Raw genomic sequence first — 22,535 nt, 5'->3', positions numbered from 1 at the left:
CGCCCCCCCCACCCCCACCTCGCCCCCCCCACCCCCACCTCGCCCCCCCCACCCCCCACCTCGCCCCCCCCCACCCCCACCTCGCCCCCCCCCCACCTCGTCCCCCCCCCCACCCCCCACTTCGTCCCCCCCCCCCCCCCCACCTCGTCTCTGGCTGCGGCAGCAGCTGCGGCGGCGATGGAGTCGGGGAGTCGAGGCCGCGCACCGAGGCCGGCGGCGGCGCGGGAGACGTGAGGGGAGACCCCCGGCCAGAGACATGGGCTCCAGACTCAGGTACACGGACTCAGGTACTCAGGTAGAGAGACTCAGACTCAGAGACTCAGACTCAGAGACATGGGCTCCAGTCTCCAGACTCAGGTACACGGACTCAGGTACTCAGGTAGAGAGACTCAGACTCAGAGACTCAGACTCAGAGACATGGGCTCCAGACTCAGGTACTCAGACTCAGGTACTCAGAGACTCAGAGACATGGGCTCCAGACTCAGGTACACGGACTCAGGTACTCAGAGACTCAGGTATTGAGAGACTCAGGTACTGAGAGACTCAGACTCAGAGACATGGGCTCCAGACTCAGGTACACGGACTCAGAGACTCAGGTACTCGGACTCAGAGACTCAGGTACTCAGGTACTCGGAGACTCAGAGACTCAGGCTCAGAGACTCAGGTAGAGAGACTCAGACTCAGGTACAGAGACTCAGGTAGAGAGACTCCAGAGACAGAGACTCAGACTTAGAGACTCCGAGACTCAGACTCAGAGACTCAGAGGCTCAGACTCAGGCTCAGAGACTCAGAGGCTCAGACTCAGAGACTCCGACTCAGAGACTCACACAGGGACAGAGACTCAGACTCAGAAACTCACTCAGGCACAGAGACTCAGGCTCAGAGACTCAGACTCAGGTAGAGAGACTCAAGCTCAGAGACTCACTCAGGCACAGAGACTCACTCAGGCACACAGAGACTCACTCAGGTACAGGGACTGCAGACTCAGGTACAAGGACAGGTTGAGAGGGGCGTTGCTACCTGTGAATTGCTCGGCTGTGGTTGTGGGGCACGGTGCTTGTGACTTGCGGTTTTGAGAGAGAATATTTTTTTATTGAAGATCGCGTGCTGTCACTTGCGAGAGTAGGCACGGCGTCATCGTCAACAGTGAACAAATAAAATGTTTACGCCACAAATTACTAAATTGAAATCTACGTCGCAATCATCCCCCCCCCTACTGGGAAAACTTAGCAGCATCCTGGGTAGACAAGTTCTAAAAATAATGAAAATAATATTGTAGAATATTTGTGTGTTTGCGTGTGTGTGTGATATCGGTTATTATTGTTGCTATTGACAGTGGTGATTGTGATCGTGATATGTGGTCGTAGTGGTTGTGTGGATGTTCGTGATGGTCTTGGCACCTGGGTCTGTCAGCAAGCGAACCTTCGACAACTTCACGTGGCCTCAAAGTGCATCTGGCCTGGCACAGGTGGCTATGGGGCCCACATGCTCGTGCCGTCCTCCAATGAGTACTGCGTTTGGCTACGTACGGTGCGAAGGAAGGTCAACGTACGTGCATTAACCTCAACAGGGAACTCGGATCCGGCCCTGCTGAGATCGTGGGTTCACACATCCTGGTTTCACACAGCGGTGTTTTGCCAGGTTGTCACGATCTAGTAATTCGATGGTCTCCATAGCATGAGATTTGTTGCTGCGTTTGATTTATTGTATACGTGTGATTTTTTTCCGGCTGTGTCTTTCACGAACGTATTTAGTATCACCGTCAACTATGGGCGACACGAAATAAAGACAATAGAGGCAATAACGTTGAGGATGTATATTGAATTAATAATTAATTCTAGATTTTAAGTTTTCGTGACTGCAAGGGTCCATACTCTGGTTTTTTCGGTAAAGTCACGTGGGTAAAAAAAAAGGAATTTTTAAAAATTAAATCACGACATTTCAGAGGTTCCACCTGAAGACGGAAACTTGTGTTGCCTCCGAAACGTCGTGATTTATTATTTAATTTATTTATTTTCCTTTTTTTACCTACGTGACTTTACCGAACAAACCAATGAGTATGGATTAATAATTGTTAACTATACTGGCGGATATCAAACGTATACTACTCGTCAAACACAGCAACGAATATCGTGTGATATTTAGCTCCAAGGTGGCCCATGGCTGCCAGATCGATCTCATCTATGACACATACTCTCGCTATCCAATCAGAATTGAATTTACACCACAGTTTAGTCAATACCCCCCCCCCCTTCCTTCCCCGTTTTAAATTCGGCACAAGCAAGCCGTGGTAGATCGACGACATTTACCTCCAGCATATTTATTGTACACGTTTGATCATTGAACGTGTTTAATACCTCGTGATTTGATTTCATATAACGTCGATTCATTGAGGAAATAGTAAATAGGTTTGTTTGCATTTATTGTCGAAACAAAAACTTATATACTGTATTCTTGGTTCTTTCGGTGAAGTCACGGAGATAGAAAATAAAATAAAAAATAATGAAATTAAACAAATTACTAAAATAATAAAAGAGAAAACCCTACGACATTTTCAATGTATTCTTTTTAATTTGATAGAATCTTATTATTTATTTATTTATTTCCTAGCTATGTGACTTTATCGAAAGAACCAAGAATATGAATTCCTGCAGTCACGAAAATTTTAAGTCAAATATTTTATCCTGTATATACATAAAATGAACATATGAACAAACATACCGTAGGTTTCATCCTTGTTAACACGATTCGGTACCGCTGCTGCGTTGGCAGTTGTGCACAAGCACAACGATGAACTCGACGCACTCGTCAATAACACCGTGTGTGTATCCTTGAAAGGAAACATAATAGCCCACCGTAGGGCAATGGTCCTTCTTAATAGCACATAAGTCGAGAGACCAGAGAGCCGGAGTGGATGTGACGAGTCGAGGCGGACACCAAAGCTGCACGTTAATAAAACCCCATCGCATTACATTGATTTATTTTTTTCTCCAAAAATGCTCAGAGGTCAATTACACATCCTCTGCTGTTGGTTTCAATGCCATACGCCCGTGTGCCACCTCGTGTGGATTAGGGCCCATTGAAAGAACTTGATATCTACGTAGTTCTGCATTGTCAGCTTGCAGAGATTTTGCCCTCACACAAGGTAGTGCTCTGCTCACTGTGAGAGTTTTCCGAATGCAAATGTGACACGACCCTGATTGTACAATTGGCAAAGCAACTGCTTGGGGAAAAGGTGAAGATCAATATATTCTGCTGAGAGTTTTGATTGGGTTATCTGCGTGCTCATGGTTAGAATTGCAGGCATGGGTTATTGATAATGTGTGGGTTATGATTCCACAGTGTGGTAGATTGATTAGGAGGCTGTAACCTCCACAGAGGTTCCAGGAAGTAAGTATGCACGCTCACGTACTCGCGGGATGCCCAACGTGCCATCGGAATGTTCTCTGTGAACGATAGGAAAGTGAAACGTGCAATTGTACACCAATGTCGGTGGCAATTGTGTGTGTGTTTATTCCACAAAGTGTGACCTCATCTTGACATGTATTCTCTACAATTAGGCGTTCTACACGACATGTGAGAGTGCTTCGCAACTGTTGTGCTGCCGCGAACTCCCAGGTGTGCTGCGGTAATTTGGGAATTGGGAAAGGAACGAATCTCAAGACCCCCCCCACCTCCCACCGTCCCCTCTCCATTGGTCACGGTGCAGTATGGCAGACAACTGTCAGTCACCACCCCCGACCCTCAACCAGAGGTCGCAAACGGGTTTTGATTCCTTACCCGTACCCGGCCGGGTACGAGTAGGGTACGGGTATCGGGTAACCGATTGCGACCTCTGGGATGAAGCCATGTTGCAGGCGCGGGTGGGTTGATTCTAGGAACTTGAATTGTGAGAAGAGACAAGACGTTGGGAAATGAGTGACAAACAGTTACTCACCAGTGACTCATGGCCTACCCGTACCCGTACCCGGCCGCACCAGGGTCGCAAACGGGTACCCGTACCCGTACCCGGCTGGGTACGGGTAGCCGGGTATCGGGTAGGGTACGGGTATCGGGTACCCGGTTGCGACCTCTGCCCTCAACTCTCTCCGAGTCGCATGCACAGTTGGGCAAACAGTCACGGAGACACACACGGACGCAGAGACACACACACAGACGAAGAGACACACACAGACACGTGGGGAAACAGACACTCAGACACGAATACACTCATGCAGTTTGGCAAATTCTTGTCACTGATGTTGCTGACACTTGATTTAGTTGTTCTCGGTGAGATCAGTATTAGCACAGGATCGTGAATTCTCTCTCAACTACAGCACATTGCCACCCACCCACCTGCGCCTACAGTGAGGTTTTGGCTTGGTATTTGCCTTTGAAGATCGAGCGAAATCAAAAGTGCTCTTAAACAAAGGTTGAAGAGCACTGCTCTAGATAAATGTCTGCATGATTTGATATTACGTTCCTGAGACCCGTTCGGATGTCCATTTAGTTTGTATCTCAGAACTCGATGCTTTATTTACATTTTGTACATAGTTTACACAAAATGTGTTGTGGTTCAACCTTTGCATGTATTTCTGGGATAAATACTGTATAGTAAATAGAAGATAAAATAGAGTACAGTAACCTTGGATTGCGAGTAACTTGGTCTGCGAGTGTTTTGCAAGACGAGCAAATTTTTTTAAATAAATATTAACTTGATTAACGAGCGAGGTCTTGCAATACAAGCAGCACGTGTATACGCTTTGTCTGCCGAATGTCACGTGATCACAACTGATGTACAAGTGCTTTGATATACGAGTGCTTTGGATTACAAACACGTTTGCGGAACGAATTATGCTCGGAATCCAAGGTTTTACTGTACGTAAGAAACAATAAGTTTTATTTTTACTTACCTTGAGTCCTGATGCTGGCTGCTTGTTCGACGGGGTGAGCTTCACGTGGGATGCTGGGCCTCATTACATCTCACGGAGGATTCTTCCGTCGAAATAAATAGTTTAGCGGTTCAGTTCGTACGTACGACTGAACGTTCGCAAGTTAGGTGGTTAAACATAATAACGTCTTGTGGCGATTCCTTGCTAAGTGCGGATGTTCACAAGTCAGACGTTCGTATCTCGAGGGCTGCCTTGTACTTTTAAATCCCAAGGGTTCACTTAAACGTGTTGTAACACGTGCATTGTAATGAATGGTTATACTGGTAGGAACCTCCTGGTTACACCAGTCCACAGGGGATTATTGTGTCCGTCCGTCGTGCATCCAAAAATAGGAGGGGTGGGGCTGGGTGGAGAGGGGAGGGTGGTTGGGGGCTGGGTGGGGAGGGTGGTTGGGGGCTGGGTGGGGAGGGTGGGGAGGGGCTGGGTGGGGAGGGGCTGGGTGGGGAGGGGCTGGGTGGGGAGGGGAGAGTGGGTGGGGCTGGGTAGGGAGGGGCTGGTCACCCCGTGGTGCCCTTATAAAACTCAACGTTTAACCTACTCACGCCGGCTTGTGCCCGCCCTCACAGTCGGCCATATTTGCGGAATACACCACGCCGCCGTTGACCCTGGCCATTGACCGAGCAACCCAACGTTCCTACCAGCTCCCTCCGCAGGAATGTGTTTAATTTCACTTATAATTAAGATGCCCAAGTGTTGCCCTGGTAACAAGGAATTGAGCTCCACTCATCTCCGTTGGTGGCGCTCTTCGGGTGTTGGATATGCTTCAGTCGCTAGGGGACAACCGCTAGTGGCTTCGCACTAATTTGATTGACCTTGAAGGGATGATGATGCATAGCCGGGATCTGAACTGGCAACCCTGCTGATGGTCAGTGGAGTGCTCTGCTCACAGCGCCACCTGGCACACATTGCATTCACTAGGCTAACGGATACATGATAACGTGGTAATTGCGTCCCTGAAGAACACCGCGTTATGGAAAAATCACGTGATAATAAAAAATATATCTAATTGGGTAAAGTACAATCGGTGATAACACGTGAGATGCGTACGCAGGCTGAACAAAGGCTGAGATACGTGGGTAGCATCTAGAAGCATCCAGCAGCATCCCGTCGCCTTGTGTGATGCTACGCCGAGGCAGCCGTACATCCGCTTTTCCCCACGCGCGCGACGTAGTGTTGTTCACTCAATCGCGTTGTATCCAATTCGCATTCGCGTCATGACAAAAAAAGTGTTCCCTAACACATTCATTCATTGGGTTATATCCAATTCGTGTTCTGAAAACCACGCGTTATATGAGAACAGACTGTACAAAGTTGAACTGTGCGAGTGGTTTCCAGTCGCACATTGCAGCAGGACTGCCGTGATCCTGGTCCACCACCACGTTGCGTGGTGTGAGGGTTCGCCTGCGTCTGTGAGACTGTTGACCTCTCTGTTTCTCGTTACTTTGCCTCCATGTTCGGGTCCCCCGGTGTCTCCGTTTCTTTTCATCGGTGGCCGGGGCGTGGTGCTGGCCACACCGTGCGGGCTGTCGTAGGTGCTCGCTTGGCAGTGCTTGCCCCGGCAGCTTCTGCAGGCTGCACGGGGGAGCTTTGTATTTTTGTTGTTTTATCTTCAATCACCGTTAATGTATTATTCATGGCAGCCACTCGTTGTTATTCTCACGCTGATCCTGCTTCTCGATATAAATCTGGCTGGACTTGTCGATCTCGGAGTGTTTCTCCGTCTCGTTCTATCTGTTGCAGTGCTTGTCCGTGTCTGTCTGTGTGCTACTCAATCTTCTCTGTTACTACATTTCAGCGTCTATGCATATCCTTCTGCCTTTCACTGTCTCTGTGTGCACGGACTTATAGTTCCTGCGCATTCGTGTCTTCCCGGCCTGTAGCCACATCTGCCTCATTGCTGTCTTATCTCCCCGTGTCCCTCTCCTCACCTCCTCGTGTCTCGGTTAATCTCTCTTCCTGAGCTTTGTGACTCCTTGCATACGTTTTACAATCCCCTTCCTCAACTCGGTCCATTATCCCTCCAGGGTAAATAAATGAGCATAGTATTCCCTCGTCATTCACAAACTTGCACGTGTGATGTTGGCTGTCCGCGAATCTCATCTGGCACTCTGCACGACTGCATCGAGAGAGAGAGAAAGAAAGCGATGAGAGGAAATGTGACGTGAGGAAGTGATGAAATTAAGCGGTGAGACAAAGCGATAATGTTTAAGTATTTAATAGGTAATTTAAATATTTATTTAAGGTAATTTATCGTAGGCCGATATCATTTTCTGCGATCTGTGCTATTCACGAGTATCCCCGGAACGTATCCCCCGGGTGAAGCGTTTATTATTGAATCCAAAAATCATAAAGTTAAAGTAGCGAACGCCTTTGTTGACACTTGAAACGATGCTCACGACGTCTGTTGTTGTTGCCGTTGTTTTGCAGGGAGAACCCGGAGCGCATTTTTGAAGTCTTCGTCGAGGTGTCCTGCCCGGTGTCGACAGGAGATGGTAACTGTGCTCTCACTCGGTGCTACACCCCTTTGCAGAAAGCCCACAGTCGCACGCATCACATTGCTCGCTGCTGGAACTCGCTGACCCGCCCATATGGGACATCTGTGAAAAAGAGCTTTATGGCTCATCGGGTTCCTCCTGCAGTCTAAATAATGATTCTAATTCTGAGATGCACCACTGGGGAAGGGGAGCGGTGGTTAGCGCGCTGCGCTGTGAACCCGACGATCCGAGTTCGATTCGCGGACCACGATTCATAACCAGCGACGAGCGATACTCGAGCTGATGTTGCGTGTAAGCCCCATCGTCATCCCGCACTGACCAGCGTGGTGAAGTATGGTCCATCAATGCCCGTGAGGGAGGATCAGAAAGAGCTGTGAATTGAATGTTTATTGTACAGTGTCCGCGTATGATATTTATGCAGCCGTGCGGGAGCCTGCCGGGACAGGTCTCTCGTGCACGCGGGAGTGAGGGCAAACGTAGTCGCACAAATCGCAGATGAGATTTAAAATACATTTTTATTGCGACGTGAATTTGCAAAGGATGCACGCAGCGGGAAAATGTGACGCATTTGTCGGTGCGTCTGCGCTTGCGTGCCCCCTTACGTGCCCCCGTGCGTGCCCCCGTGCGTGCCCCCGTGCGTGCCCCCGTGCGTGCCCCCGTGCGTGCCCCTGTGCGTGCACGGTTGGTGCCGGACGCGTGTGCGGGTGGGAAGGCGTTTGACTTGCCCCGTGACCTTTGCTTGGGGGGGGGGCTCGTCAGGTTTCCGGCAGGTGAGGCGCCAAATTTGCACTTTTTTTGGGCCTTGATTTGATATTTTCAGAAATTACAACAACAACAAAAGTAACAACGCGTTCGTCAAGAACACTGTGGCTTTAACAAAAGAAAGGCAAAATGGCCCTTCCTCACAGCTGATTGGCCAGAGAGGCCTCACTGTTCAGTGCAGAAGGGCCATTGCCCAAAACGTCACCTGTTGTACTATCATTTATTATCGTGTACTTTTTACTGGTAGGAACCTCCTGGTTACACCAGCCCACAGGGGATTATTGTGTCCGTCGTGCAGGGAGGGGTTGGGTGGGGAGGGAGGGGCTGGGTGGGGAGGGGCTGGGTGGGGAGGGAGGGGCTGGGTGGGGAGGGAGGGGCTGGGTGGGGAGGGAGGGGCTGGGTGAGGAGGGGCTGGGTGGGAGGGGTGGGGCTGGGTGGGGGGTGGGAGGGGTGGGGCTGGGTGGGGAGGGGCTGGTCACCCCGTGGTGCCCTTATAAATCTCAATGTTTAACCTACTCACGCCGGCTTGTGCTCGCCCTCACAGTCGGGCATATTTGCGGAATACACCACGCCGCCGTTGACCCTGGCCATTGACCGAGCAACCCAACGTTCCTACCAGCTCCCTCCGCAGGAATGTGTTCGTTATAGTGCCACAATGTTATTGAGACAGAAATAAACTGTTTTCATGTTAGCAGGCAGGGCCCACTGAGCTATACAGCTCATTTTCAGAAGCGACCCGGCCACAAATGATAGCTCAATGGAGCGCCTTATCGCCTGTCGGAATTTATAGTAGCAGCCAAATGCTCTATAAGCGCATTGACGAGTGTGCTGAGGTTTGTTGTTGTCGCTGTTGTCGTGTGTGTTTGAGCACCACTGCCAATGCAGCATAAGCGAATAATTTAGGAATTTTTTTTTATTTTAAGAAATGAGATTTAAGGCATTTGCTTGTGGGTGAGACTGACTATTTTTGCGCGGGTATCTCAGTGAGAAGCGAGTGAGTGCGTGGAGGGAAGAGAGCACTCGGCACGTTTAGGTAGCAATGTGCGTAATAATAACAACGCAGGATGTGAAGAGGAGATCAAGCGGCGTTTTGCTTTAGCAATGCAGTTTTTTGATGGACTGCACGAATCACTTCATAGGAATGGAGAGGCCGTTGTTCGTGTTATAAAGATGGACGTTTGATTGACGGGTCGGAGAGCAAGACTTGAACAACACAAAACTAAAAAAATGGGCATCTGTCCTCTGGATGGAGGCGCGCGTAGTGTAGGATGCTTGAGAGTTTCGTGATGGCATAGGTTCAGCAACGTTATTTTTTGTCAACAAACAGTGTCAGGTCGCGTTGTAGGTGCAATCGGGAAGTGTTGGGGTGCAGGACGGAGGGAGGGCGGGCGGGTTGGGGACACCGGTGTTAGGGAGTGGCTCTCGGGGCTCGGCGATGAAGCGGCGAACCCCTTGGTGAGAGATCGGGTGTCGACTGTGCAACAGTGATGACCCTGGCAAGAGGCAGCGGTGACAGTGTAATGGCATCAAAGCCATTGACCGTGATGACTCCTCGATTTGATCCTGAGTGAGGTCTGCCAGCTTCAAGAGCACTGATTGATCTTGTGACATTACACAAAAAAGCATGTTCCAGGACACGTCACCCCGGCGTGGCCAGATATAGCAGCAGCTAATGCCTCGCTGCTGTGACGCGGCCTCATTAAAGCGTGCGGCGCAGAGTGGCGCTGCTCGGCACGCCAAGGTGACCTGGCCACCTGATTGAGCCTCCGTGCCGCTCGCTCCGTGCCGCTTGCTACGTGATGCTCACTCCGTGGAGCTCAATCGCGCTCATTTGGCAGTAGGGGCAGCAGGGGCGGCAGCGGCGGCAGCAGCAGCAGCTCACTAATGCGACGTGCCTTCCTGTCCCTTCCCCACCCAGGTGCCGAAGTGCTGTGGAAGTACCCGGAGGATTATTACAAGCAGGTGAATGCACTCGGGGGGATGGGGCTGAATCTCACATCGTGCCACACAGAGCCAGGGTACCGTGCCACCAGCCGATTATAAAAACCTCTTCCTGCCATTAATAGTACTGTACTCATCACTTGCTTGGGAACTCCTCACCAAGTCTCAAGCTTCGTCAAGGAGCGTAAACCATCACCCAAACTCTAGTCCTCGCAGCGGCTTTTGGCTAACCGTCGAACAAAGACGGCAACCGCATCGCGCGCTTTTAGATGCGCTTCTGCGGCCGTCTGGAATGCTCTTCCGATATTAGGAATCCACTGGAGCTTTGCATTTTTAAATCATCTCGATTGGCAAACTCATTTCTTTGGAACTGCTACTGTTGTTTAGTTTTTGTTGTCCTTCCCCCACACTTCCGATTAGTTACGGTTGGCTACGTTCGTTGCGAAAGAAGTTCAATGTACAGCAATCCCTCGCCAAACGTAGGGGGCGAGGTTCCTGGAAAATGCTGCGGTAGACAAATCTGCGGTTGGTAAAGTGCAGGGGCCTGTGGGAAATGGGGGGTTAGGGGAACCACGGCCGCGGTCAGACTCGTCATAGCTTAACTGAGTTGTTCCCCGTTTGTTAACTAGACACTGACAAAAATACAGTACATTACACAATAACATAATAAAACAAATAAACATTAACTTCACATACCTTTCATATTAACGATGATGATGACGGTGAGAATTAGATGATGGCGGAAGGGCTGGTGAGTAGGAGTAGGTGCCGCGCCTGGTCGTCCGGCGCTTGTGAGCTGGGGTTGGTGGATTACGCCGAGATCACCGAGTGCTGTGAGGCTCCCCCGTGCCGACTTTGCTGCTTTTAAGTGGCCAGGTGGTGGCCGCACAGCACATGCTGCCCGTGTGGATCGTGAGGGCAGGAGCGGTGCGAGTGTTCGCTCGGGGCTTTGCAGGAAACGCAACTTAATTCGTAATTTCCTCCCACGTACAAAACATGAACAAACTGGCCAATATAGACCCCCCCCCCCTTTCCCCTGTTCAGAGAGGTTTTTGAGATGGTGACATGGCCTCGCCGATTCTTACAGAGGAGCACGGTTCGAATCCAGTGATGCGCCCCGATTGTTACTGCCGCTGCACAGTGGACGTTCAAGGACCCCATGACGTCATTCGCAAGGATGGGCCACCATGTGCCGGAGTTGGGGCTCTAAAATCTTCCACGAATTACTCAACTGGGATAACGCACACGGCAGCAGCACTCATTGACCCCCCCCTGCTGGCAGACTCACGCCCCAGGTCACTCTTGCAAATGAGCCTCATCCTGGCCTTTGAGTTCTCACCCAGTTGAACGAAGGGAACTTGAGTAGTTGAACGACTTCTGTTGTGATATGCACATGCTAGACAATAGAAGGGGGGGGGGGGAGCGGTGGCGCCCTGGTCATTGCACTGTGCTATGAACCCGGCGACCCAAGTTCGATTCCCGCTCGCAGGCGACCGGTGACGATTATCTAAATCGTTCCTGGGCCGCACTTAGATCAACTCGTCCTTTTAATTCCACCCCGGCGTTGGCTATCATCAGTGGCGAGTGATGTCTGGACCAGGTCTGGTGCTGCTTTCACGTAACCTGCACTGATAAAGTATGCTGTAACACGCCCCCCCCCCCCCCGTTTACAATGCGGCGTGGCGAAGCCTCCATCCAGCAGTGGATTGACAGCGGGTTGTAAATTGTATATTTACGTATCCACCATGGAAATGCTCGTGGCGATGCGTGCTAGCGCGCATCGCGTTGCAACAATGCTGACTGGTGGGGCGGACAGTGTTACAGAAAAGCCAGTGTGTGTGTGGATGAGATGAGCGTCCCTGGAGGGGTGTGTTGACAAACCTGCAATCTGCAGCCCCCCTCTGTTGTGATCCAACAGAGAAGCAGAGATGACACCTGTTTGCTAAATCATCGGATAGCGGGAAATAATTCCGGCTGTCAGATAAAGGACGGAATTCTTCCTGAGAAAGATCACGAATTGGATTTGTGTAATTTGTTGCGTGCACGAGAGTGTGCTTGTGTCGTGTGTGAGTGCGTGTCATGTGTGAGTGCGTGCACGCGCATTGTGTTTGAATCGCTGTATGTGTATGTGACATAAGTGTATGTAAGGCATGGGTTGTATGTGTTTGTGTGCGCGCGCACACGTGTGAGTGAGTAGGCACTTGTGTGTGTATGTGTGTGTGCACGCACGCATGTGTTGTGAGTGAATGTGTGGGGGTGCATGTGAGTGAGTAGGCACTTGTGTGTATGTGTGTGTGCACGCACGCATGTGTTGTGAGTGAATGTGTGGGGGTGCATGTGAGTGAGTAGGCACTTGTGTGTATGTGTGTGTGCACGCACGCATGTGTTGTGAGTGAATGTGTGGGGGTGCATGTGAGTGAGTAGACATGGGTAGTACGTGTGTGTTATGAGTGTGTGTATGCGTGCACGATTAATTGAGTAGACATGGGTAGTACGTGTGTGCGTGGGGAGCGGTGGTGCAGCGGTTGACGTGTTGTGCTACGAACCCAGCCACCCGAGTTCGATTCCCGCTCACGGCCAACACCAGTGACGATTATCTGAACTGGTCCTGGGCCTCCCCTAGGTCGACTCAGCCTCAAATGAGTACCTGGTGCAGTATGTAAAATTGTTGCCACTGGGGAGACAAAGGCGGTTGGGCGTGGTGCTGGCCACCCACCCCCTCGTGTACCGTGCTGTTCTTCATAGGTGCTCGCTAACAGCACTTGCCCCAATGGTCAGTTGAAGGCCACGTGGGCGGTCTTCACTATATTTGGGGGTTCTTTGTCCATGTGTTCACGTGTTATTGACACTGACGCTTCATATTTCCCACAGGATGTGCTCGGCACTATCCCCAAGTTCTGCTTTCCTTTCGATGTGACCAGGTGAGTGCTCGTTTTGTTTGGGGAGCTGGTGTCATCTGTTCTGGTTGCACCTTTGTGTAGCGACCGGCCGAATATGTTCACTTTTGTTTGTAGCGATGGGTTTGGTTCACTGTCATGGTGTGTGTGTGTGTGTTCGCTCGTGAGACCCGAGACACTGCACGTGTGCGATGAGGTCACAGTCATTGATCGGTGCTTCCTGTTCACACAATTAAATGCATGTTCACCTCGTGTGGTTGCTCCGTCTAAATGCTGCCACAACTTAAGCCACTTCACAGACTTTTGGTTAAAATTATAACAGATTGCATGCAAAACCTAGAGAAACTCTATTCAATTATATTTTTGTTTCCATTTCTATTGCCATCACTGCTGTACCTTTATTGGTTTTGCTTCCGTTCTATCGGTGTCCCAGGTCACTGTTGCAAACGAGACTGCACCTGGTCTTGGGAGTTCTTCCCTGGCTTACACAAACTCAACTTGACACTTAAAGCAACTGTGTAAACCCCTTGAGCTAGGCTGCTACAACATAGAGTCGAACCACCGCGGTGGTAAAAGCCAGGCGTGTCATTGCACAATTTCACGTTTCCCTGGACTTGCCCCCCCCCCACCCCCAGTGCCCTTTGTCATAGCCTGAGCACTGGCAGTGGTGGCTATGCTGTGCAGCATTCACCTGTCTTGGGTATCCATTAACTGCGCTGTCAGCCAGCGCACGAGGTGGGGGTGGGAGGTCGCAGCCTGTATAAGTGAAGGTTTGTGTAAGTTTAACACGTTCCTTCGCAGTGGGCGGGTAGGAAGTTGGTTGGACAGCGCATTCGTGCGATCCGCGGCGCAAGCTGCGTGGGGCGGCGCGTCACGTGGTGCTGAGCCCGCCCGAAGCGCTCTATGAAATACAAATCGAGGGCGTGGCTATGCACGACAGACAGACAAATAATCCCTGGTGGGCAGTGTGGAACTGTTGTTCCTACCTGTATCATTGTCTTCATGCCCCCGTGTGTGCGTGCCGTCATGTGAATATTCCTGCAGTTCTTCGCCGTTTAGAACGTCTCATGATTTACCCCCCCCCCCCCCCGTGTTGGGAAGTCAGCTGTTGACATCCTACAGAGAGTCTGGCCCCTCGTCTTGGAAGTGGATCCTGGTCGTGGTTAGCATTGGCCCGTTCTTGGGTAGTTTAACGAGTGGTCGTGCTGTGGAGCGATTTGCTCCTCTCGTAGTAATGTGGAATGTCCTTCGGCTCAATATATACCAGCTATCACTCTTAAAATTGCAAAACTTAAACATTGTCCCCGTGAATAATGTACCCTGCCCAATTACGATGGTCTCCCCTGAGAAGGTGCAAATAGAAATCTATGGGCTCTTAGCCAAGTACTTTAAATATGGCACTTGAATAAGATGAAACTGTGTGTGTGCTTGTGTGCGCGTGGGGTGAGTCTGCACATGGGGAGCAGTGGTTAGCGCACTGCTCTACAAACCTGTTGACCCGAGGTCTATTCCCGCTTTGGGCCAACACCGGTGACAACTATCTGAAACCACCGCTTGGCCTCCCATAGGTTGACTCAACCTTAAATGGTGCGATGTATAAACATCCTCATTGGAGAGACAAACATCTGGGCGTGGTGCTGGCCACCCACCCCTCGTGTGCCGTGCCGGCCTTACAAGGAGCTCGCTAACAGCACTTGCCTGAATGGTCTGTTGAAGGCCACGTGGGCGGTCTCCACTTCTACGACGTCACGAAGCATTCCTGGAACCCCGAAGTTGTCAATTGGATCGTTGTAAATCTGAACTTATTTTCCCATAGACCAGGGGTTGCCAACCTGCGGCTCCTTTAAGGACACCGCTTCGTGACGACGTCATTTATTAAGGACCCACCGTCTTGTGTTCGCATGCATTGCGGCTCTTGAAATATTGAGTTTGTTACTGAATTCGAAAAAAATATCTTGTTATTATAATTGCCTACCCTTGCCGTAGATGGTAGTAACGGTAGAAACATCACCTGGCGATGTGTATTTACACTCATCATCCGTATCTAACAGGGTTTAACCGGTAAACATCTATAAAAACACTCGAATAGTAAAAGCTCCATGCCAAGTCACATCGTAAATCAAGTTTCTGCTTCGTAAACGAATCCTTCCGATTAGCACGGTTGGCTGAGTACGATGCCAAAGAAGTTCAACATCCCGACAAACGTGGATTATGTCAACGTCGTGAATGTGGTTTGTCGCAAATCAGACCACCGTGAACCGGAAAATAAATTAATACCTCGGTGGACTTTGCCTGGTAGGATGGGGATGGTTTAGTTTAATTTGTATGTGTTTGGATGATTCGTTTACCTTTCTTGTACTTTGAACTGCTATTGTGTTTTCGGATTGTTGCTGTAACGTTCTTACCCGCCCCTACTGAACATCTGTGAAACACATTCCTGCGGAGGGAGCTGGTAGGAACGTTGGGTTGCTCGGTCAATGGCCAGGGTCAACGGCGGCGTGGTGTATTCCGCAAATATGGCCGACTGTGAGGGCGGGCACAAGCCGGCGTGAGTAGGTTAAACGTTGAGTTTTATAAGGGCACCACGGGGTGACCAGCCCCTCCCCACCCAGCCCCACCCCTCCCACCCCCCACCCAGCCCCTCCCCACCCTCCCCACCCAGCCCCTCCCCACCCTCCCCTCTCCACCCAGCCCCACCCCTCCCATTTTTGGATGCACGACGGACGAACGGACACAATAATCCCCTGTGGGCCTGTTGGAACCAGGTGGTTCCTACCAGTATAAGAACATCATAGCTCATCGTGTTCCTCCTGCAGTAATTGAAGCTGATTTGTCTTCGCAGGGTGAGCCTGCGGGACGTGGGCCAGAGCTTCACGTTCGTGCTCACGGACGTGAGCGGCACCCAGAGCTTCGGGATATGCCGCATGTGCCCGGCGTCGCACACCTGCCTGGCTCTGCTCAGGTGAGCCACGTGGGGGCGGAGCGGGCTGGGTGGGTCGCAGGGCGCCTCCTCATCAGCCGGGCGCATGTGGACAGAGAAGAGAGCTGAAACCGCCCTCTGTGTGTGTGTGTGTGTCAATCACTCGAGCGTGCGGAGAGGGTCCTTGCTAATGAATGTTCCTGCAGTGGAGAGAAGTGGCATATCGCGACCTCCCCCAGCAAGATTCATGACCATTCACAACGCCGATGGCAGGTGTCCTAGACCTCACCAAAGGTTAGCTCGGCTTTAAATGAATACCCAGTGCTGTTGTGTAAACAACAACAGCACTAGGGGAGACAAACCGGTCAGGTGTGATTCTGGCAACACAACTTACTTGTGCGCTGTGCTGGCATGAACCATTTCTCTCGAACGGCACTTAATCCCTACAGTCTGTAAGCCGACATTGGAGTGTCACACAACATTATTATTTGGTGCGATCTGTTGTTTACTTCTGCGTCGAACTGGGACCCATGTCTGAGAGAGAGAGAGAGAGTCCTTGCAGTTTACCAACATTTTGGTTTAATGAAGCCTGACTCTGCTGATGAGACACTGACCGTCGAAACTGGGTGCAGAGTTTCCCTGTGTTGAACCAGTGCTTCTGAAATTATGCACTCTTGAGAAGGCCGTGCGGCTGATGCGCTTGTAGTGTGTCTATGTGGCAGAATATCTTGGCAGCATTCTTAACTCTTAACCAGTGTTCACATCGATGGTTCACTTCCCCAAGTCACCCATCATCTTGTGAGGAATTGCCAAGGCCTGCCCACCGCTTCGAAGTAGACATTCAAGAAGAGTCGACAGCTTCGTTCCAGTGCCAATGTCCAAATTCTACTTTTTATATGACTTGGTACATTGCAACAGAATGCTTTATGAACACTAATAATTAACCACAGCGAGCAATGATTGCCTAGGCCTCCGTTGTGAACAGAATTATCTGATAGGAAGAACGCTCCCAAGGAAAGCAGCAGCTGGCCCACGACAATGTTTGCTTGCAAAATCTGCTGCATTGCACGGAAATGACTAGCATCGTGTAACGGTCAGCACCCTGGACTCGCAGTGCAGAGGGTCGCCCGTTCGATTCCGTCTCTCCGCTTGCGGCAGTTGAGACGATGCGACAAGTTTATTCAATCCACAACCACCCTCCTCCCCCCCCCCCCTCTGTTCGCCCAGCAGTGTAACGGGTGCACCGCAACAACAAAACTGACACCTTTTGCACGGAATCATGCTTACATTAACCACAATACTTGCCGTCAAATGCAAACAAAAAACAATACTCTGATAATGTATGCATTGTCTTTGAAACTGATTGGTCCACACCAGAGACAGCTTTCTTTAGAGCCTAGTCTCATATGGTGTTCGACCAGATGACGCCAAAAGGCGCACAGTTCAAAGACAACGCACTACCAGAGTAGTGAGAGCTCGGGGTGAGTAGCTACATCATGGGACTGGCAAAGGAGGCCCCATGATGGGTGCACCACAGTTGTTTTTTTGTTGATAAACCGCATCCCTGGAGAAAGGACGAGCGATGGGGAGAGAGGGGGGAGCACAGATATTCCGCGTACGTCAAGCCCTGAGGCCAGGTGCCCACGAGGCAAGGGGAACGGGAAGGTGGTTGGGCTTGGCTCACTGCCACACTATTCACGTAGCAGGGGCCACGTTCAGGAGCGCGGCATTTTTAGGTGGGAGGGGGGTGGAGAGAATGTACCGAAACAGAACGCCAAAATAAAATAACGTAAACGCACCGAGCGAGCCTCGTTATCGTGAATCCCCCGGGCCAGCGGCAACCTCGTGGCCTAGCTATCTGTGGAGTGGTTTGCCTGGAGTCCATCCCCTCTCTGATGCACCGCAGTGAATCGATTGGGAGATTGCATGCGGTCGTGGTCGAGTGTTGCTGGGGGGGGTTCTTATCTCTTCCAAGATATCTTGCCAGCATGAACGAATGGGCCGATGTTCTCTCTAAAAGGGAGCTCATGTCGCGTTCCATCTCTCGTGTTGGCCCCTTACGCCGGCAGTGACGTGAGAATGGAATAGCAGGGTTCTGCACCTTCTCTCACCTCTTTGTTTGCTTCTGAAACCCATGCGTTTAGCCCAAGGCCGTAGCCATGGAGTCAACAATGGGGGGGACCAAATCTTCCAGGGGGTCTGGGTTCCCCCCCCCAGAAAAAAACATCTAAATTTGAAAACTCATTTCCTGCCTAAAATATAAAAGCATTCGCTAACACATGGGATGGACTTTTTATTTATTTTTTACAATAATGTCTAATAGCGTATTGTATTACATTGCTTTGTTATTTCTTCATTACCTTTTATTGTTTCGTTGTATGTAATGGCAGAGATTATGGATTAATAAAGTACAACCATAACCACAATCATATAAACAGAGATCTATTTTATAGCAATATATTGGGGGGCACATTTTGAGCATATATGAATATTGGGGGGGGGATGTGTCCCCCCAAATATCTATTATAATTACGGCCTTGCTTTAGTCACTTCCTGGAACAAGTGCAGCCGGTTCGATAAGTTCCCCAGTGCCGCCGACAACTCCGTTGCTCCAACATCGGAGACTCGCCCCACCCACCATGCGTCGTGACGTGATCACGTTCGAAGTGGGACATCAGTGCAATGTGAGGCCGCAGAGGCCGGGTCTCCTAAGTGCATGTTGTAAATATGTGTGTGTCCGCGTGTGTGTGGCGCTTTCTTCTCTAGTTACCTGCCATGGTTCGACGTTTTCCACCGTCTCCTAAACACCCTGGCTGAGCACATCAACAAGGCAGAGGCACGCCCACGCACGCTCGCTCGTACCCATGCACGTGTCCTCGGTCGACCTTCTTGCCTCCACCTACGCAACATTTCCTCTCACTGCTGCTCCAGCGACCACGGCCTTCTCACGAAGCCCCGGGTCAACCTTTGCCCTGTGGGAGGTCACTCATTCCCCCTCTGCTGCCCCCGGGAAGTCTTGGGAATGGCATTTCAAATCCCGGTCGTGGATCACTCGGCCTATCATCTCTCTAGACTTGTTAAAATAAGTACCGCTTTGTGGGAAGTCCGCATTGGTGCTTCACTGGAAAGACTGGCCACCATTGTCATCATCGTCAGCCACGTTCTGTCAACTGCTTGACGAGGGCGCCACAGTGGCGAGATGTTAACTACCTCGCCTGGTATACGGAAGGTCGTTGGTTTTATCCAGACCCGGATGCCTGTATGTTTGGAGTTTGCGTATTGTCCCTGTGATAGTGCGGATTTGTCTCCGGGTCCTCCGGTTTTTCCCTCCACATTTAGAAATATGCATTTAGAGTATTTCACCGCTATAGGCCACTTTGTTGAGATATCATTTGTGATAGCCAGGTTGCTTATGAAAACGAGCCACATAGATCAGTGGGCCTTACTTGGTAAAATGTTAAATAGTTTTAGTTTAGAGTGCCGCTCCTCTGTAGGGTGACATAACGTCGACTCATCGCGACCCGTTGTCATTCCGCTATCGATTACCGAGCGCGTGTCCCTGTGTAGGGGGTGTGGGGAGCGGTAGTTGTAGTGGTTAGCATGCTACGCTACGAACCCGGTGACGCGAGTTCGATTCCCGCTCACGGCCAACACCAGTGACGATTATCTGAACTGGTCCTGGGCCTCTCCTAGGTCGACTCAGCCTCAAATAAGTACCTGGTGCGGTGTGTAATCATTCACTGCTGGGGAGACAAAGACGGCCGGGCGTGGTGCTGGCCACCCACCCCCTCGTGCGCCATCCTGGCCTTCATAGGTGCTCGCTAACAGCACTTGCACCAACGGTCTGTTAGGCTACACGGGTGATCTTTGTCTTGTGTGCAGGAGGGCTGTGTGCAGCAGCTGCTGCTCTCGCTGCACGAGCGCGAGGTCCCGGAGCCCGGCACGCCGCTGCAGCTCACCCAGGTGAGCTGCGTCCACCACCCCTGCTCCCCCCGCCCCCTCGTCCCCCGCCCCACCTGCCCCCCCCCCCGCTCCCCCCGCACCCCCACACCCCCCGCCCCACCTGCCCCCCCCCCCCGCTCCCCCCGCCCCCCCGCCCCCCGCCCCACCCACCCGCCCCACCTGCCCCCCCCCCCGCCCCACCCGCAACACCCACACCCCCACACCCCCACACCCCCCGCCCCACCCGCCCGCCCCCCCCCCGCGTTCTCCCCACGTCCGCGCTCTCTGCGAGTCGTGCCGGGGCGTGCAGGGTGGTGGCGTGGGGGGAATGCTCGATTCCAACTCGGGCGCCTTCCCGCGGTGCAGTTTTGTGTCGTTCCCCTCCCCTGTTGCTAAGCGTGGGTTTACCCCGGGTTCTCCGATTGCCTCCCACACCTAAAGAAAACACACAATGTCATCGCTATTGGCCAAACGTCGCCATTGCAGAAACATTACCGGCAAATTACAAGAATCGGGTCAATTGGCGTGGTGCTGGGCACCCATCCCCTCGTGTGCCGTGGTGGCCTTCATCGGTGCTGCTCGCTAACAGCACTTGCCCAACAGTCTTAAGGCTTCTAGATTTGAAGCTTTCGTGACTGCAAGGATTCATACTCTTAGTTCTTTCGGTAAAGTCACGTAGGTAAAAAATGAAATTAAAATTAATGAAAATAAAACAATAAAAATCACGACGTTTCGGAGGCAACACAAGCTTCCGTAAAGTCACCTACGTGACTTTACCGAAAGAACTAAGAGTATATAGTCTTAAGGCTGTCTTTGTTGATGAAGCCAAGCGTGCCTGTGTTGGTGGTGGTGGTGGTGGTGACCATGATTAATGTTGCAAACGGTGGCATGTTTTGCAGCTCACTTACTTCATCTCTCCGGATCTCAGAGAGCTGCCAACGATTCCAGAAAATGTGAGAAGTGGGCAAGTATGGAGTGGGATGAACACAGTGTAATGGTTTCATGAGTTTGTTGACGTCACAAAGTTGACTTTCGTGGTACTGGGGATGATGGAGTGGACGGCAGCTCATTCTCTATTAAGCAGCAGGGAGAGAGGAGCGCTGTGTAGGAAAGGGAAGAGGGGGGGTGAGGGAGAAGGAAGAACCAGGCCAAGATGTCGGGGATGGGAGGGTGGTGGTGGTGATGACGATGAGGGGGGAGGGCAGAGAAGAGAGTGAGAAGAGAGAAGGGAGGAGAGAGCAGTCGTGGGCTGCACAGAGTAGCAGCGGCGTCTGTTTTCAGAGGGGGTGGCGGGGAGAGGGGAGGGGTTCAGAGTGCTGGTGGCCACGCAGAGAAGCCACCTGGTTTACGGGAGGTTTGAGCTGATTCAGATCGAGAAATAGAACAGACACAACGTTGCCTTTATTGTGCAGCGTTAGCCGACTCGAGGTTTGTTTGTTGTGAAGACGGTGTGCGTAGCGAAGTTGGCAAGTAGTTTTGGTTCAGACTTCTACACGTGGATGTCACTGGGTAATACCGGCTCAAGCGAGGCACGGTGTGCGATGTATCGACACTGCGGACACCCCGTACACGTGGGTGTAGTACCAGCCCTAGAGGGACTCGGTGAGCACTGATTCATGGCGCTGAGTGGCACCACGCGTGGCGTGCAGTGTCGACCCCTCCAGGATGGGGTGTGAGAGTGTCGGCCATGGAATGGGGTTACCCCAGGCCGTGGCACTCTGGTTGACCCTGGAAGGCACGTGACGAGTAAGATCTACACAGGGGCCCCCAAGTGGGGGCTGGGGGTGGTCACGTGATGGGCGAGATCCTACGAGAAGATTCGAGAAGGTGGTCGTGGCCAAGGGCGGGGCCAGCCACGACCCGGGAGGATATTCACCGGGTCCCCAGAGGGACCGGGGTTCAGCGTTGCTGTTGTCATTTGAAGATCGACGTTCTACGTCTGACAAGAGTCACCAACACATGGACCTGGACCCAAGCCGGGGTCCTGTCCGTTGTAGCTACTCCCAGTGTCATTAGTGTCGTTAGCCTGGTGGTTGCGTAGCTAGTTATGTTGTAACTAGTGTAGTTAGCCTGGTGGTCCACCACCACAGGTTGTTATCTGATAAAGGGGCAGTTGTCCTTTGAGTTGGTATCAATAAATGTGTTTCCTCCAAAGAGTGCATCTGCTACTCGGTTGAATCCACTACAAATGTAATCGTGGTGGTCACCTGACACCCTTGGGGCATCCGGCTTGCCGCAATGCGCGTGCAGCTCCGTGCCCGTGCCCCAGGCACAGCTGACGGGCGCTATTAATTGGCGCTCATGCTTATGAATGTGTGCACCTACCCCCCGAGGTGTCGGACTGAGCAGAATGTGTCTTTGTGCGGTGTCCGTGTGCGGCATCGCCCGGCAGCGCAACCTGACGGAGTTCACGGTGGCCGTGGACGTGCCCAACACGCTGCAGTTGTACGCCAGCCTCCTCAACGAGCGGCGGATCATCGTCACCTCCTCCAAGATCAGCACGGTAACGCGCACTGCCGCCCCGCGGCACGCGCGACACTCGCGCGTGTCGACTGGCGCAGTCTTACCGCTGCCCTGGAGCACCTCCGATTTGCACAGTTGGCTACGTACGTTGCGAAAGGAGTTCAACATACGTACGGAGCGGAAC

General features: G+C 51.7%; 1 protein-coding gene across 6 annotated transcripts in view; it reads left to right on the top strand.

Annotated features, from left to right (window-relative positions):
- Nucleotides 1-135: 135 nt before the first annotated feature.
- LOC144933201 (DENN domain-containing protein 1B-like) overlaps nucleotides 136-22,535 on the top strand; it is a 52,995-nt gene continuing 30,595 nt past the window's right edge. For 4 of the 6 annotated variants that reach the window (XM_078857843.1, XM_078857840.1, XM_078857842.1 and 1 more), the window contains exons 1-9: nucleotides 136-273; nucleotides 7,359-7,423; nucleotides 10,107-10,150; nucleotides 13,001-13,050; nucleotides 15,869-15,988; nucleotides 18,713-18,782; nucleotides 19,829-19,909; nucleotides 20,788-20,841; nucleotides 22,281-22,391. In XM_078857843.1, the coding sequence (XP_078713969.1) occupies nucleotides 257-273; nucleotides 7,359-7,423; nucleotides 10,107-10,150; nucleotides 13,001-13,050; nucleotides 15,869-15,988; nucleotides 18,713-18,782; nucleotides 19,829-19,909; nucleotides 20,788-20,841; nucleotides 22,281-22,391 (612 nt within the window). In that variant the 5' untranslated portion in view covers nucleotides 136-256. Of the gene's footprint in view, nucleotides 274-557; nucleotides 575-7,358; nucleotides 7,424-10,106; nucleotides 10,151-13,000; nucleotides 13,051-15,868; nucleotides 15,989-18,712; nucleotides 18,783-19,828; nucleotides 19,910-20,787; nucleotides 20,842-22,280; nucleotides 22,392-22,535 lie in introns of those variants that run through there. The other 2 variants (XM_078857839.1, XM_078857841.1) reach the window with 2 other exon arrangements.

The sequence above is a fragment of the Lampetra fluviatilis genome, chromosome 6, assembly GCF_964198595.1.
Source record: "Lampetra fluviatilis chromosome 6, kcLamFluv1.1, whole genome shotgun sequence".
Taxonomy (NCBI): Eukaryota; Metazoa; Chordata; class Hyperoartia; order Petromyzontiformes; family Petromyzontidae; genus Lampetra; species Lampetra fluviatilis.
Note: the sequence above shows the minus strand (reverse complement) of the source record. Positions and strands in the feature narration are given on the sequence as shown.